The sequence below is a fragment of the Coturnix japonica genome, chromosome 2, assembly GCF_054131305.1.
Source record: "Coturnix japonica strain WE chromosome 2, WE-NBRP24, whole genome shotgun sequence".
NCBI classification, from domain to species: Eukaryota; Metazoa; Chordata; class Aves; order Galliformes; family Phasianidae; genus Coturnix; species Coturnix japonica.
This window is the reverse complement of record NC_140664.1, coordinates 62,388,866-62,403,877: the sequence shown is the minus strand read 5'-3', so window position 1 is coordinate 62,403,877 and position 15,012 is coordinate 62,388,866. Positions and strand designations below refer to the sequence as shown.

General features: G+C 38.0%; 1 protein-coding gene across 2 annotated transcripts in view; it reads right to left on the bottom strand.

Annotated features, from left to right (window-relative positions):
* Positions 1-206: 206 nt before the first annotated feature.
* Positions 207-15,012, bottom strand: part of TARP (TCR gamma alternate reading frame protein) — a 31,582-nt gene continuing 16,776 nt past the window's right edge. The window contains exons 4-7 of one of the 2 annotated variants that reach the window (XM_085537682.1): positions 9,981-10,017; positions 3,009-3,302; positions 1,480-1,554; positions 207-1,003 (exon numbers count right to left, since the gene is read on the bottom strand). In XM_085537682.1, the coding sequence (XP_085393808.1) occupies positions 864-1,003; positions 1,480-1,554; positions 3,009-3,302; positions 9,981-10,017 (546 nt within the window). In that variant the 3' untranslated portion in view covers positions 207-863. Of the gene's footprint in view, positions 1,004-1,479; positions 1,555-3,008; positions 3,303-8,694; positions 8,762-9,980; positions 10,018-15,012 lie in introns of both variants that reach the window. The other variant, XM_085537681.1, reaches the window with a different exon arrangement.

The following is a 15,012-nucleotide window of genomic DNA, read 5'->3' as shown; positions in this document are numbered from 1 at the left end:
AAGATTTAATGGGCTAACTTTTATTTTTCAATGTAGAACTGTGTCCCCATTTAAAAATGTGATTGATAGGAAAATAAATAAACAAATAAAGGATGGTTTTAAGGATTCTTCATTCTCCAAGGAATTCATGTGAACATGGAAAACAATAGAGTGTTCAAGACACATGGTACAGCCTGTAGAACAAATAGACGTCTCACAAGTGCATCTCAAGGAAAGCTTTTATTGCTCTACATCATTACAGATTTGGTGCAGACATTCATCTCCAAGGCTGTGGTACTTAGCCCCAAATCTGCAGAATCTGGAGATGAAGAGTTCAAAGTACAACATCTGAGAATATTTCCTGTACTGTGAGAACGCTTTCTCTATTGAAGCACCAGATTTAAGGTTTTGATGAATTTGAAACAATTTCTCCAAACAAGGTTAGAATTGCTTTTATGTTCATCTAACTTGCTACAAAGTAATATCTTTTATTTTAAACATCATGTCTAGTTGGAATGCTCCTAATTAATCCTAAAATGCAATGATAAAATGCACTGATCTTTTATATTTTGAAAGCTCCATTACACCTCTGCTTATGCATGCAAAAGTACTTTAAGCAGGAGGAGGTTCCTCACCTTGCGTTACAGAGTTCCTACTAAAACCCAGGCTATGTAAACTTACTTCATTTGCTCACCTCCACCTCAGTTCAGTACTCAGAAAAGATTAGGGAAACACCATCAGTAAAGCACAGCAGACCCTATTTGCCTTCTCTCTTGGTATTTGTTTTTGATTATATCTAGCGCACAGAGTAGTAGAGCCTATGTAGATAATTATACAGCATAGCAAATTGAAGACAACCTTATAGACCTTTCCAAAGCCAGTATTTATGTTTTCTTTCCCGAGGGCTTAGCTGCACTCTTTGTTCTGTACTTGAAGAAGAAGAAGAGTACGATGACATAGTACATGGAGCTTTTCAGAAGCAAAACAACGTACACCAACTGCGCTGCCTTGTGCGTCAAGTGATCTGCAACAAATGCAAGGCAGAAAATTCTTGTTCAACGTTGGTATTGTACAACCAGGCTCTAAAAGAAACAGGTAGAACCAGATCTGCGCGGTACATTTATATGGGCTGCAATGGGAAGTGTGTAAATACGGTGTCTGACTGTCCCCTGAGCAGGCTGTAGATGGGGCAGATTTCTTAGCGCAAGCGTTGTGCATTTAACTGTGCTGAGTGTTCAAAGCAGTGATGCTTAATGCAAGCTAACAAATCTAGTGCAGTGGCCCAAACAACATCTGCAACAAGCTAACAAAGCCCAGCAAAGGAGGGCTGCTTTTTATACTCCACAACACAGTGATTCAAGTAGCATGGAAGTCTTTTTAAGTTGCAGAGCCCAGAATTTAACAGATTTCCTGCAAGCTATTTGAAATTTTCACGTTGTTCATATTAAGCGATATCTAACTCTCACATTGGTTTCCCCTATTTTAATTCATTGCCATTACCTCTGTTAAAAACTGTGCTGTTTCCAGATAGAGTGCCACAGTCCTCCTGCTCCCAAGGAGAGCTCTCTGAAAAAGCTAATAGAAAGAGAGTTTAAATGAAAAAACTGGGGTTCTCTTTAATTTTAATAAAGATTAACACATAGAAATAAAAAGAAGAGCAACAGCGAAGTGAAAGTTAGTATTAAAAAATAGTAGGACGCACAAGACATGACTGTAGATTAGTTGTTCACCAGTAGGATTTTATCACAGGGGGAACTTAAGGGGACAAATGTTCATACAGAAGTGAATGAGTGTTCATTGCTTTGACAAGGTGCTTTGCTTTTGTCCTTTTGGGAGTGTGCCTGTTAGGCAGTTTTTTGGCAGCAGCTCTTTTATTTCCAGACTGAAGTCAACCGGAGCACCTGGTTGTCCCTGTCACTGGATGGAGTCTGCTTGCCTTCGGAACATGGTGTTACTAAAAACACAGCAGAATTCAGATCCGAAGGAACCCCCATAATTTTGTTCATTAAAATTTGCTCAACACTAGCGGGCAATCTTGAGAAGAGTATGACCTAATGTTCCCTCCTGGGAATTTGCTATGTTAGTGATAGATTGGTGTCTTTAAAACAGCCTCTCTTTCTTGGGCTTTATTTTGTTGTGCGCGCGTGTTTGCTCTTGGTTCTTGGAATTTGAATTCATTGAGTCAGGGGCTTAAACACAAGCCCCTGTCAGAATACACTTGAAACATACTTTTGTCAGAGTATATTTTGAAAGTGATAGTTAGATATGACTTTGTTTTCATGGAGTGGAGCTGTACTCATTTATAGCAAGTTGAGCTCAGGAAAGATTCACCTATCCAGAATAAGCAGTTTTTTCAGACATGTTCCCACGATTCAACCAGTTTGTAGGTTTAAACCATTTATTATAGGTTGTTAATTTTTCCCTTCTGAAACTGTACTGGCTTTCAGATTTTTCTTTATGTAATCAGTTTTTCAGCAATTTGATTATATCTTCTTTTTCTTTTTTAACATGGTTGTTACCTCACTGTCACCAGACCATGAATAAGTATCATATTTAAACACTGCTTTACATTCCCATCAGCCTTATTTTTAAGTCCTTCACTTATTATAGCCATGACTGATGTCAGAGGGATTTATGCCTCTGACATTCACAGCTGAGGCACGTAACACAGTTTCGAAGAAATTCTGCATACTACCAAGTCTGGGCAGACCTTTTGATGCAATGCTATTTTACAGCTGGCAACACTGAAGAACTGCTCTTTTCCTGTTACAAAGGGACCTTCATTTGGCAAATTCTGCACAGATTGGTTTTTCTCCTGGAAAAGCTTTGATCGTTTCTACTGATGAGAACTTTAGTCGCTGTGCCTTTAGTTATTGTGTATACGAATACACAAGCTTTCAGGAGTAGTAGTGTACAGTATTATATCTGGAATTTTACTGAAAAATGAAAATACATTAAAGAAAAAAAATAAAGAAAAAGGAGATAAAGACATAGTAAGTAAAATACAAAACTTAAAACACAGTATTTACCTTGTGTGGGCAGTGAATGCTCTCCACTTTCATGCTCGTAATTGCAAAAATATTTCTTGTTTTTGCTCTCCAGTGACACGGATAACCAGGAGCTGACTGAGTACTTATCCTCATCTGGAGACTTCCAGACATCTCCTTTTACTACGTTCTGTGTTACCTCCTTATTTGCTTCATCGGTCCATTTCACCCGAATAACTTCTGGGTAGAATTTCTCAATAAGACAAACATACACCACTTGTCTCTCGTGTTCCTCCTGCAGGATTTCAAAGTTCTCTGGTGGTGAATTCACTTTGTCTGGATTTGTTTTTGGAGGGGAAAAATAAAACAAAACAAAATGATGAGCTGCAATCTTGGTAGTGTACAGCAATAAATTACAGGCATTCAGAGACAAAATGTTTCTTCTCAGCAAACACTTCAATTCTCTAGTTTGTTACGAAATACTTAGGATGGGAATAGCAATGGCTCATATACAAAATACATTTTTGGTAACCAGATGGTTGGATTACAAGCCTTGCTATCCTTTATGCAAAAATAAGCTTTCATTTCAGCTGACTGTACTTAACATTTATATATTTATACATAGAATCATAGAATGGCCTGGGTCGTAAGGGACCTCAAAGATCATACATACTTGCTTTATATTAAATGGATTAAAACTGATTTCAAGTCAAAAACAGTTAACAAGACACTTTTGCATAACTGGGAATAGAAAATAGGACTTTCAACCTTATTTTTAAGTATGCTATTTCATAGAGAACAGCAAATCAATCGCAGAATTAGAAGACTCAGTTAAAATAGTCTAAACTCACTGTTGTTTATACATTATATATACTATTCCAAGTCCAGAGAATCTTTGATAGAAGCTTTCATACTGTGCCATGTGCATGGCAAAACGTTATTTAGATTCTAAATTGTTCAGTGAACACTTCTATCTATCTAGATAGCTTTGCTCATGCTTCTACTCAAGCAGCACATCAGACAGAGAAAGAAGTTTTTATCAGTGTACGTTAAAAATGATCTCTCAGAAGATTTCTTGAGTGTTTTATTCAATTAAATTTTGCCTGGTTAGTCAAAACCTTACATATATGCTCACAATTTTTAGAGTTTTTTGTTTGTTTGTTTGTTTGTTAAGCTGAAATAATGTTGAATATATCCATGTCCACTCTCCCTTGAAGCTGAATCAAAATATTAGAGGACTATGGGACAGCCTATATCCTATGGCCTTCCAAGCTGTCAAAGGGTATGTCTGCATAGGTCATAGGCAATAATTAAATAACAGTAATAGTTCCAGAAAGAAATGTGTTCACTTATTTATTTAAGAATGGAAGTTGTTAGTGCTTCAAATGTTTATGCAAAAATAACTGGATGGTGATTTAGTCTACAGAATTTTAAAATTGGGCCTCTACCTTTCAAATCTTTGCAGTTGTATGTCCCCATTATAAAGCCAACTATACACTGCCAATTAATGAGCATCTACTGCACATAATTAGTTAAAGCTCTTGATAAAACTAGGAAAATGCGACCACAAAATGCTCTGGATGTGGGAGGTTGACAGTCTTGTTCTTTTAATAGTGAGCTTGTGGGGATGTTTCAATTAACTCAACTGAAAAGGAAAAAAGCCCATGAAGCTAAAGTGGAAGAACATGTAATATCTAGATAGTGTTTCTATATACAAATAGCATTGCTATCCATATCAGGATTCTAGTATGGGATGTGCTTTATGAAACTTGCTTGATATGTACTCACTTGAATATATTTTAACAAAAAGTGAGCCATTGCCACAGTCCAACCATAGCTGATTTCCATTTCATTAGTCTCTCTGGAATAAAGCCTGTTAGGAGGAGTCCAAACCTCCCAGTTTTTTTCTATACAAAGAATATTTTCTTGATATTATTAAAAAGGATAGCAAATTTAGGAGCATTTTCATTACACATGCAAACTTCTGCTATGCATATGTGGGCAGCATTCATAGGCAATGTGTATGTCTATGCTTAACTGCAAGTGCAGGTTTTGGAATTCCCTTCTGTCATGCAGATGGTACTGCTGAAGTATGACTCATTTATTTTTAAGGCAGCAAAGAGATTTAGTGTTTGCCTCCTTACAAGACCCTCTTCTAGATTTCTATGTAAATCCCTCCGCTGACTTTTGACATCTGGATGCAGAGTTCACAGAGTGATCTGGCCGAGTGGTACAGTTTTCATATATTGTGAGAATATGCATTAATATAGTAAATGTCCACTCTACACTATGCTGCCTTTTTTGTTCTTTAGTTACACCCTCAAGAATATGTGCTGTTTACGTTATTGAACAGTTCTCTAACACAGGTTTGAAGAGGCACTCATGTCTTTTTAAAATAATATATAACCATGTAGATGTAACCTGCAGATAATTTTTAAGCTAGTATATAGTTTTTCTTGTAATGAAGCAGGGAGGTTTAGTTTGAAATTTTAATTATGCTTGTTTGGATGGCCCCACAAAATGAGCTGAGAGGGCTCAGCTTATAGACAGCATCTTGGTTCTGAAGTGTTGGCAATAACATTGCCTATGCTGAGCCTCCCCAGTAAACTTAAGGAAGGAGCCTCCCATCAACCTTCACTCCAGAACTTTGCCATTACAAAATGTAAAATAAAACAAAACAAATCAACAACAAAAAAAAACATCAACCCAAAATAAAATAAACAAAAAAACCCACAAATTTTGAGGAGCTGATGGAAATGAGTTTATGAGTTTTGTGCGAGTGCCAAGTATCAGGTATAACTCACACTGCTGTATTTCCTTACAGAAAATGTTTATGACATTTTGGCCAGGCAAGTATACCATTTTATGTATAAAAAGTGTCTACTTATTTAGCTAAAAAATATGTGGAAACTCTGAGTTCAATTTCAGTTAACATTTCTATTCCCAGAGTCTTCAGTGTAATGTACTTAAAATTCCATTTCAAGCTAATGTTCGCTGTTACTTGATTAAAGATAATAGAATAAACCAAAGCTGTTGATTTCTGAAGCACTGACTGAGCTACCATACAAACTCTATTTGTTTTAAAAATTTTCTTAATTTATTTTTTTCCAGAAAAATTAATTCTTTTTTTAGGGACCCTGAGTGCTTTCGACCACATTATTTTAAATGCATTGATTTTATTTGGTTATACTTTATATAAAGTACATTTATATATTCAGTATGAGACTGCATGCAAGGTCTCAACCACTCATTTTGAAACCTTTTCTTTATCTCTTTCAAACCCTCCAAGGTTCTCATTTTGTAACAGATTTTATGTCTATTTCTCTTTGCACTGAAATAAAGATCTCCAAAGATCCATGGGATTGGAGATTTGTCAAGCACATTTTCATCATCTTTGGGCAAAATCAGTCCTCGTTTTGGTGATATCAATGTGTGGAGGCTGTTTCTCTTGCTGAATCTATTAATGCACAAAAGCATTAATACACACAATATTACTCTGTGACCCATTTCCAATTTCTGTGTAATACAGATTGGTTTGGGTTACCAACTATAAAGAGGAAATATTGTATTGGGAGGCAACTGGAAGTATAACTATTCCGATTGTTTAAATAACCTTTATTTAGATAAACCATTTAGGTAATTACTTAAGTAGTTCTTTCATATCATGGTGTAATTAAGAACAATTGTGGTTTTTTTATTAAAAAATTTAGAGGGGAAAATAAGTCTTATGCCAAAGATGGTGCACATAAAGAAACATCTTGGGCCACCTTTCAACTGAATTAATGAAGGGCACAACAGGAAATCTGGGCTGGACACTCCTGAACAGAGACAGCTCCTCTCAGGTCTTGTTGCAGGAGCCGTTACTCATCTTGGATCTAACTCTGTATACTGAGGTCCATTGCAATATGCTTAAATGAATGTGGGGTCAGGACTACTTACCTCCTACTCCTACCATACTTGCATACGGAATATTGATGATACTGAGGGGTGTCAATACCAAAATGGCAGCATCACACAAGCATTTCAGTTAATTTGAAATGAATTTTGCTACTGCAAATTCCACGTCACTTTTCTATCATCTGTATTACCTTATTAGAATATCATACCACATTCTTTATCCTCTAGATACCTTAAAAGAAAGAGGTACTCAATTCATCTTCAGGCCCACGATATCCTTGTTATTTTTGCTAGTCATTAGCAGATCTACCTACTAGTACTACTGATGAGTATTAGCTCTGCAGTTTTCTTTAGATTGGCCACTTCTTCCCTTATTTATTTCATGCGCAGTCCTTTCTTCATAACACTGGTCTGGACTTTCAATTCTAATGGGTTTTGATTCAGAACTTCATGTTCTTCCCCATAAACACAAACAAAAAGCAAACACAAAAAATACTAATGAATGCATTAGTCTTTGCCATTTTGATTTAAAAGGGCAGAACATATATTTAATTTAACTTTAGATGATGTGTAAGTAAATGTAAGTATTAAATATATATAAGCAAGATGTATTTTAGAATATAAAACTGCAAAAAATAACTGTAGCTATTTGTCTACTGAACTTCAGTGTTTTTGATGAAATCGTGGTAGATTACTTGCTAATATTTAGGGGTTGGCATTTAAACAAATCATATGTTGCTGCTGCAATTTCTGCTATGGGTTTATTTGCTAGAAGGATTAATAGATTCTTTTTCTTATTACTTCCAAATAAGCTAGCAATGTACTTGTGAGGTGCCAGATCATAAGCATGAGGTAAATATAAGCTTTTAATTCTCTTAATTAATCAGGAATCTTGGCCCCTGTAAAGGAAACAAAATCCTGCAAGTTTTGGTAGATGCTTGAAAATAATTTAATTTAAACTATAATTATTAATGAAATGGTGACTAACTGATCACCAAAGTAAGGGCTTTCATTTAATTCAACACAACTGTCCCAGCATAAATATTTCTATTGAATTATAGTTATGATTTGATAGTCTTTCAGAAAGGAATCATTTAAAACAGTCTTTGATTGATATTCTAGTATAAGGCAATACATTTAATCAGGCTTAAAATATTTGGAATAGTTCCTCGCCCTTGTGCTTCTGTAATAGTCTACTGTAGGATTACAGTGTTTTGAACACCAGTTAATGGGGAAAAAAGAGGATTTTGTCCTCAACCTACCATTCAAATAAATGTCTATGCAGGAAAGGCGAGAAAAAGGTGACTTCTTCAAGTACATGTTAATGAGCAAGAAGAGGAGTATTTGGAGACACTGTTTTATTTCTGCTGCCAAAGTGCTATTTACATGACCAAAAGCACAAATTATATCACTTTTACTAGTCTAACTGAAAAAGGATGTCAGCAATCGCCATTGCAAATTGTTCTTTGAATCTGTATTGAAAAGAGGATTTCTTTTTTTTTATGTTTAATTCACAACTGCTTGATTCTGTTGTTAATCCTTCGGTGGTTGGAAGAAAGCATGAGGGCTCTGGAAACTACACCAGATCATTTTTCACACTATTTCCAAGGAGGAGTATGCTCATAAGTGACTAAAAAATAGTTTCTGAATATATTTGTGACCTTAAATCACCGCATTACAAATCAATGGGACTGACAGCACACAGGAAACCCATGCAGGGACAGGGCTGACCAAAGCTATAAGTAAGCTGAATGTCCTCCAGGACACTCTAATAATCAATTTGTATCAATACACAAAACTCCTATATCTTATTGTAAGGAAAGTAACTTACCTGATACAATGAGCTTTGTACCAGAGCCGAAAACTTGGTGCAAATATCCGGACACGATGGATGAAGTCTTTACAATATCAGATCTGTTATCTTTATATCACAGAACCTTGGAATGTCTAAGGTTGGCAGGATCCTCTTAAGATCCCCTGCTCCAACCTTCACCAAAAGCAGGGTGCTCAGACCCATGTCCAGGTGGCTTTTGTAGATCTCCAAGGAGGACACCCACAACCTCTGGGCAGCCTGAGCAAGGGCTCTGTCAACCACACAGCACAGAAGTGCTGCTTGGTGTTCAGAGGGAACCTACTGTATTCCAGTTTTTGCCCGTGGGCTCCTGTCCTGACACTGTGTGCCACTGAAAAAAGCCTGACTTCATCTTTGCACCCTCCCTTCAGGAATTTATAGTTATTGTTGAGATGACCCTGAGCCTCCTCTTAGTGAACGTTATGGTGAGAGCTGAGCAGCACAAACACCTGGATCAGAATATGTGTTATCAGAACATAAAGCAAAACCTCAAATAAACATAAAAACAGCCATTACCAAGACACCCCATTTTCAGGTGAGCAAAATTAGTCAGTTTCCCTCCCAAGTACTTAGTCAAGCCAAACCACGGGCAAGCATCAAAGCATGTGAACTTTACTTGGAGCAGTAAAATCTTGATAAATATGCCAATATTTTGGGAGGGAAAAGTTAGCGTCCCTACAGTTCAGCATTTTTAATAACTGATAATATGTCATAACCGATAGTAAAAGGTTTCTGCAAAAACTAGGAAGAGAGAGTGGCCTTTCATCTATGCGGGTCTTAATACAGTCCTGGGCATTCTCCCGTCATTTGGTATTGTCAGGCTTAGACAAAAATAAGCGTCTTGCTCTTCTTTGCTCTTCTAAGATTTTGAGTAACTCAGAATTGATGTAGGCTTTCAGAATGAATTAGTCACATCACAAAAATGGAATATGCACCATTAAAGACTAAAAAAAAAATAATCATTCATTTCTCTGATTGTTATCTTCACCACATTTAAATTGATCTTTAAGAAGAAAATAAGGGGTTAATTATACTTCTCCACTGCAATGATTGCCTCATTTTCCCAATTTAATACATAAATGCAATAAATGCAAAACCATGATGTTGTGTTTTGCATCAGGAAATTCTGTTTGCAGATAAAATCCTGAAAAGCATTCTATAGGATTAAAACTAGTGGAAGATAAAGAACCAGAACACATCATGCAGTCAGTATCTAACAGTATTGAAATGCATTTCAAATGTAGCAAGTCTTACTTCACACTCACCTGAAACAATAAGTCTAGTTCCAGTTCCAAATATTTTCTCATCACCATACCACAGTGTGATAATGCTTAGCAATATCTAACACACTTCGTTTTTCTTTCACAAGCAACACAAAGTATCTCTCTGATATAGAGGTTGGTGATAATTTGGCCGGTGTATAACTGAATTTTTAGCATGGACTGGAGTACAATATTTAGAAATACAATGACTTCTTTGGGGGGGATGAAGTAAAATGTTTTTAAATGCAGCATTTTCTGAGAAGGATGTTGTGCCACGCTTACTTGCTATGCTTGAGCCCTTTTAGTCCTGGGATTTTTGTAACTAAGATCTGCTGCTTTGTAGTCTACTGCACTATCTCTAAAGTAACTTCTGTTATTTTAAGAGGAAATGTGGTAACATTATCATTCCCAAAGGAAAATAAAATTAATTACTAGATATTGTGAATTTAGATGTCTTGCACAATATTGCAGTGTGAAAACACCTTAGATTAAGATTCATCATACTCTTACTTCAAAGCCCATGTTTTACACTCAAAGACCATATTCTAAACAGACAACTAGTATGTGTTTAAATAAATTTGTGCCTGTTCTGAGTGATGACGTTGTTCCCTCTTTGGCAAAAATACCTGCCCATATACAGACAAAATCTAACTGCAAATTGCAGAAAGCTGCAAATTTCTTCTGCTTTTTGTAGTTTTATTTGTTTATAGTCACCTTGGATTTTCTGAGCAAGTTTCTGCAGGCACTGCTGCATCCTTTATAGTGACAACAGCATTCCAACTACAGATTGCACAGTTTTTTCAGAATTAATGAATACAAAGGGAAACCAGTTACTTTCAGTACAGCCAGGATCATGAATTCTATTCAGTTCCTGGAAGTTTTTCTTCCCAATTAATTTTGGCTGAACCACATCTATGAACAAGCAAGTTTTGGCATTTCTGACTAGTTGATCTGAGAGCTGTACTATAAATTTTCACATAATTTGTTATTCTTTCCTGGAACAGCACAAGGAATGAATCCACCCCAATATTTAAAGTTTTATCTCTCCTCATTTTTCCACCCCTCTATCCTTGATAAATATTTAGTAATTTTTCCTGTGATCTCTCTATGCACTACATCAATATTCATGCCCATCAACACCCAAATGCAGCCACATTCACCAATTAAAGACAAAATATGACCTATCAGGCAGAAATTATTTTTCCTAAACACTTACATTATTAATTATAATCTAACAACCCAAATAACAGTGTGAAGATCAGACCCATAACCGCAATACTTACCGGAGACAATCAGCTTAGTTCCTGTGCCGAAGTATTTGATCCACACACTACACACTGCATTTTAGCTTTGCAAAAATCTGAAGTGCTCTCGTGATGTGCAGTCACTGAAAACAAAAAGCAACAAAATGCCTTTTTTTTTTTCCATTCAAGCCCTGGGAGACTGTTTAAGGGATGGGCTGGCATTGCCTTCTTGGAGAATGTCAGGAATTTCAGATTTGCATTCAGTTTTCAGAGCATATAATAATTCCCTTTAGATCAAATCATTGTGTAAAAAGATTCTAAACTTTGGATGGTCAGGTAACTCATCCGTTTAATGCCTAACAAGTGAGGGTATCCTCTTCAATTTTACACACCCAAGGATTATACATCTTAAGGAACCACATACATGCAGGTTACCATCCTTCTCATCCTCAAAGGCATACTCCACCTCTCATCCAGAATTAAGTACCCGGATACAGTTCAGCACTGTGAGCCACTCTGCTGTCTATCATGAATGTGTCCAGGTGCTGCATCTTGTGTTTTGTGTCCCAGCACGTGGCTCTTACCTGTCTGCCTCCTGGAGTTCATCCTGATCCTGAGATAACCACTCACTGACATCTTTTCCTACATCTCAGGAAGGACGATGAAGGCTTTTCCTTTGCACTCTTGTTTCTTTCAGGACAGCCCAAGATAACCTCTGAGAAAACAGAGGTTTGCCCTGTCAAACAGCCTCCATGCTTAGCTTGACATTTCAAAGAAACAGTATGAACACTGCTGGGACCGTGTGTGCCGGAATGACTAGAAGCCAATGTCAAGAAATTACAGTTTGTGGCTACAGAGAGGAACCAGACTGCAGATGGCTTAAGCGGTTTAGACCACCTTTCAGTTTAAACAGATGTAACAGAAATGGTCATCCTCTCTAAATTCTTCTGGGCAGAACTGTTGAACAGGCTGCCTGCTGAAATGAATGGTGGTCTCCATCTTCGGAGGTACTTCAAAGGCATGTAGAAGTTGTTTTTAGGGCATGGCTTAGTTCTGGACTTAGTAGTGCTTGACAGATGGGAGGACTTGATGATCTTATGGGGCTTTTCCAGCATCAGCAGTTTTGTTATTTTACTTCAAATTTAATGCAATATGAGCAGTAACATAGGCAGAGAAAGAAGCTGAACAGCTCTTCCCCAGCCACCTTGTCTGTTCCTGCTGGGACTGGACTGTGTCCACAACAGTGAGTAGATGGGAGGTCTCCTTGGAAGAAAGACAGAAAGTGGAGCCCTGTGCGTTGCAGAAAGGTAGTCCAGTTCCTCTGTATGTTTTTGGCTTGCAAGTATTAGTAGGTCAAAATTCAACAACAGCCCATATTGACACCTACTACATCCTTGAAATTGTGTCACTTTTTCAAACCATATGGATAATATTCTTCAATGAGTTACAGATCAAAGAAGAAAGAGAGAAGAGTCTCAGTGTACCACAATAAAGGAAAATACTAAAGAAAGGCTTGAAGGTAGGGAAAAATTTCAGTGGATTCTTTTCATACCATGAGCGTCAACGTGAACTCTGAAGCAGTAGCTAAGAGGAACACACTGATTACAGGTATAAATATGGAAAAGTGTTCTTAAGTGAGGGAAGCTCTTTCTGTTGGTACTGGCTTTGGCAGTGCTGCATCCACACTTTTCATATGTGTTGTTACAATGATGACTGGGAATGAAACACGGAAGCTGAAAGCAAGAAGGATGGGGAAAGAGACTGACACATCTGAAAAAAGAAGAAAAATACTCATCTTCCTTCACCAGCAGTTGATAGTTTCTAATCCAAAATAAGACAATTTTCTTCACTGAAAATCTCAGGACTATTCAAGCTAAAGATCTCTCTTAGTTTTCTAGTCAAGCAAAAGGCTTGAAAAATCTTCAGGCAACATGCTGAAACTTCTTCAGGAACAACAGCATGGAAAAGTGTTGCTTTCTGCTGAAGAAATCATAGAATCATTAAGATTGGAAAAGACTGCTGTGATCATCTAGTCCAACTGTTAACCCACTAAACTATGTCCCTAGCTGCCATCTGCTCAAGGGTAGCATCTGTGCAGTATTAGTTCTGGGTAGCAGCTGATAGAAGATGGGGTGAGAAGGCTGTGGGAATGAGGCAGTAACAATCCTGTGGTTCAGACTGAAGTTGAAGTTGAGTGGTTGAAGGAGTTTTGTGGCTTGATGGTCTCTGAGAATCTCTCATGGTGCGGGTCCCAGTAGGCACAGTAGTATGTAGCAGCATCATCCGGGCTTACATCGTTTATTGTCAGAATGGACAGATTCCGACTAGAAACATTATCTACCATGTACTTATTCCCTGCAAAGCCACTTTCCACTGTAGTTTTCCCTCCTGCAAAGAAGAGTAGCCTCTTTGGAGGATTATTCTCTTTCAGTTGATACCAGTGTATGACAGTGTTATGAAAATTTTCAAGGAAGTCTCTAAAATGACATTGCAGACGCATACTTCCTTGTGACTTGGTGATGGATATAGGGCTCTGTATGGGAATTCCCCACTCAAATCCATCTAGGAAAAAAGAAAAAAAAGAGGAGAAATTGTTGTTCAGTGACAATCAGGGATTTGGGAAGATATCTTTTAACTCATCCATGGGTTCCTGTGAGGAGGAGTAAGCTTAAGAAAGCAGAATGTAGAAGACAAAGTGGTCGTGGTCATAAGAGCCGCCAGCATCAGCATGTTTGTTGCTTCCACTTGACTGTTGCTGAGGTACGGAGAAGAATGAATGGGGCCCTGAATGGAGAAAGAACTGAGTTGGAGTCTCCAGTGATGGTATTTCTGTGTACACAACACAGGGATGTGCTGGCGGAAAAGCCTCAACAAATAGCAATACCAGACTATAGTTCCTTGTGAGCTGGTGATGGATAAAGGGCTCTGTGTGAGAGTTTGATGTGCAAATCCATTTAGAGGGAAAAAAAAAAAAAAGAGAGAGAGAGAGAGAGAGAGAGAAACAAACAAAAAAAAAAAAAACAAAGAGAAAAAGAGAACTTAAGTCATTAGTTGGAAATCATTTCCTTGGGAAGATAACTGTTATGTCATCCATGGGTGCCTGTAAGGAAAAATAAGTGGAAGGACTTACAAGACCACTCAGTTGCGACCAGCAGAGCTGCCAGCAGCAGCATGTTTGCTGCTCCTGCTCTGCTGCTGTTGAGAGTCAGAGATGAGTGAGTGGGGCCCCAGATGGCGACAGCAGAAGTTGTCGCAGAAGTCTCTAGTGATGTTTTTTTCTCTGTGCATAGCAACGTAGGACTCTGATAACACATCAGCCTGGGGTCGGAGTAAGGCCAGCAAACCTGATCATTCAGGTTTGTTAAAAGATTATAATCCCACTTGCTTTTCAGACAAGTGCAAGAGTTATTGCTCATTCCAAGGACTTGAATTTTGCATAAGAGCTACTGAGAAAGGATTGAGAGCAAGAGCAGCTCCAGCTGGACATCAGGTGCAAGGCTGCCAGCTGAGAGGCCACCCTACTGGGCAGTGAGCATGTGCAGTCACTCCAAGGGGATGGGAGGTATGTCCTTTTCCATGCTGGAGATCAATCAGTTAACCCAGCTTGCTCGCCCATCCCCAGCACGACAAAACACGCTCTGCCCATGCTGCCCTCCATGAAGAGCTGGTAGTTACTGGCTTTCAGCAGCAGTGCAGCAGCACTGTGAGCGTGTGCCCCATGTTTGATTTGGAGTGTGGGAGGAAATGCACAGCCTCAGGACTTCAGTTTTGAACCTCAGAACAGATGCAAA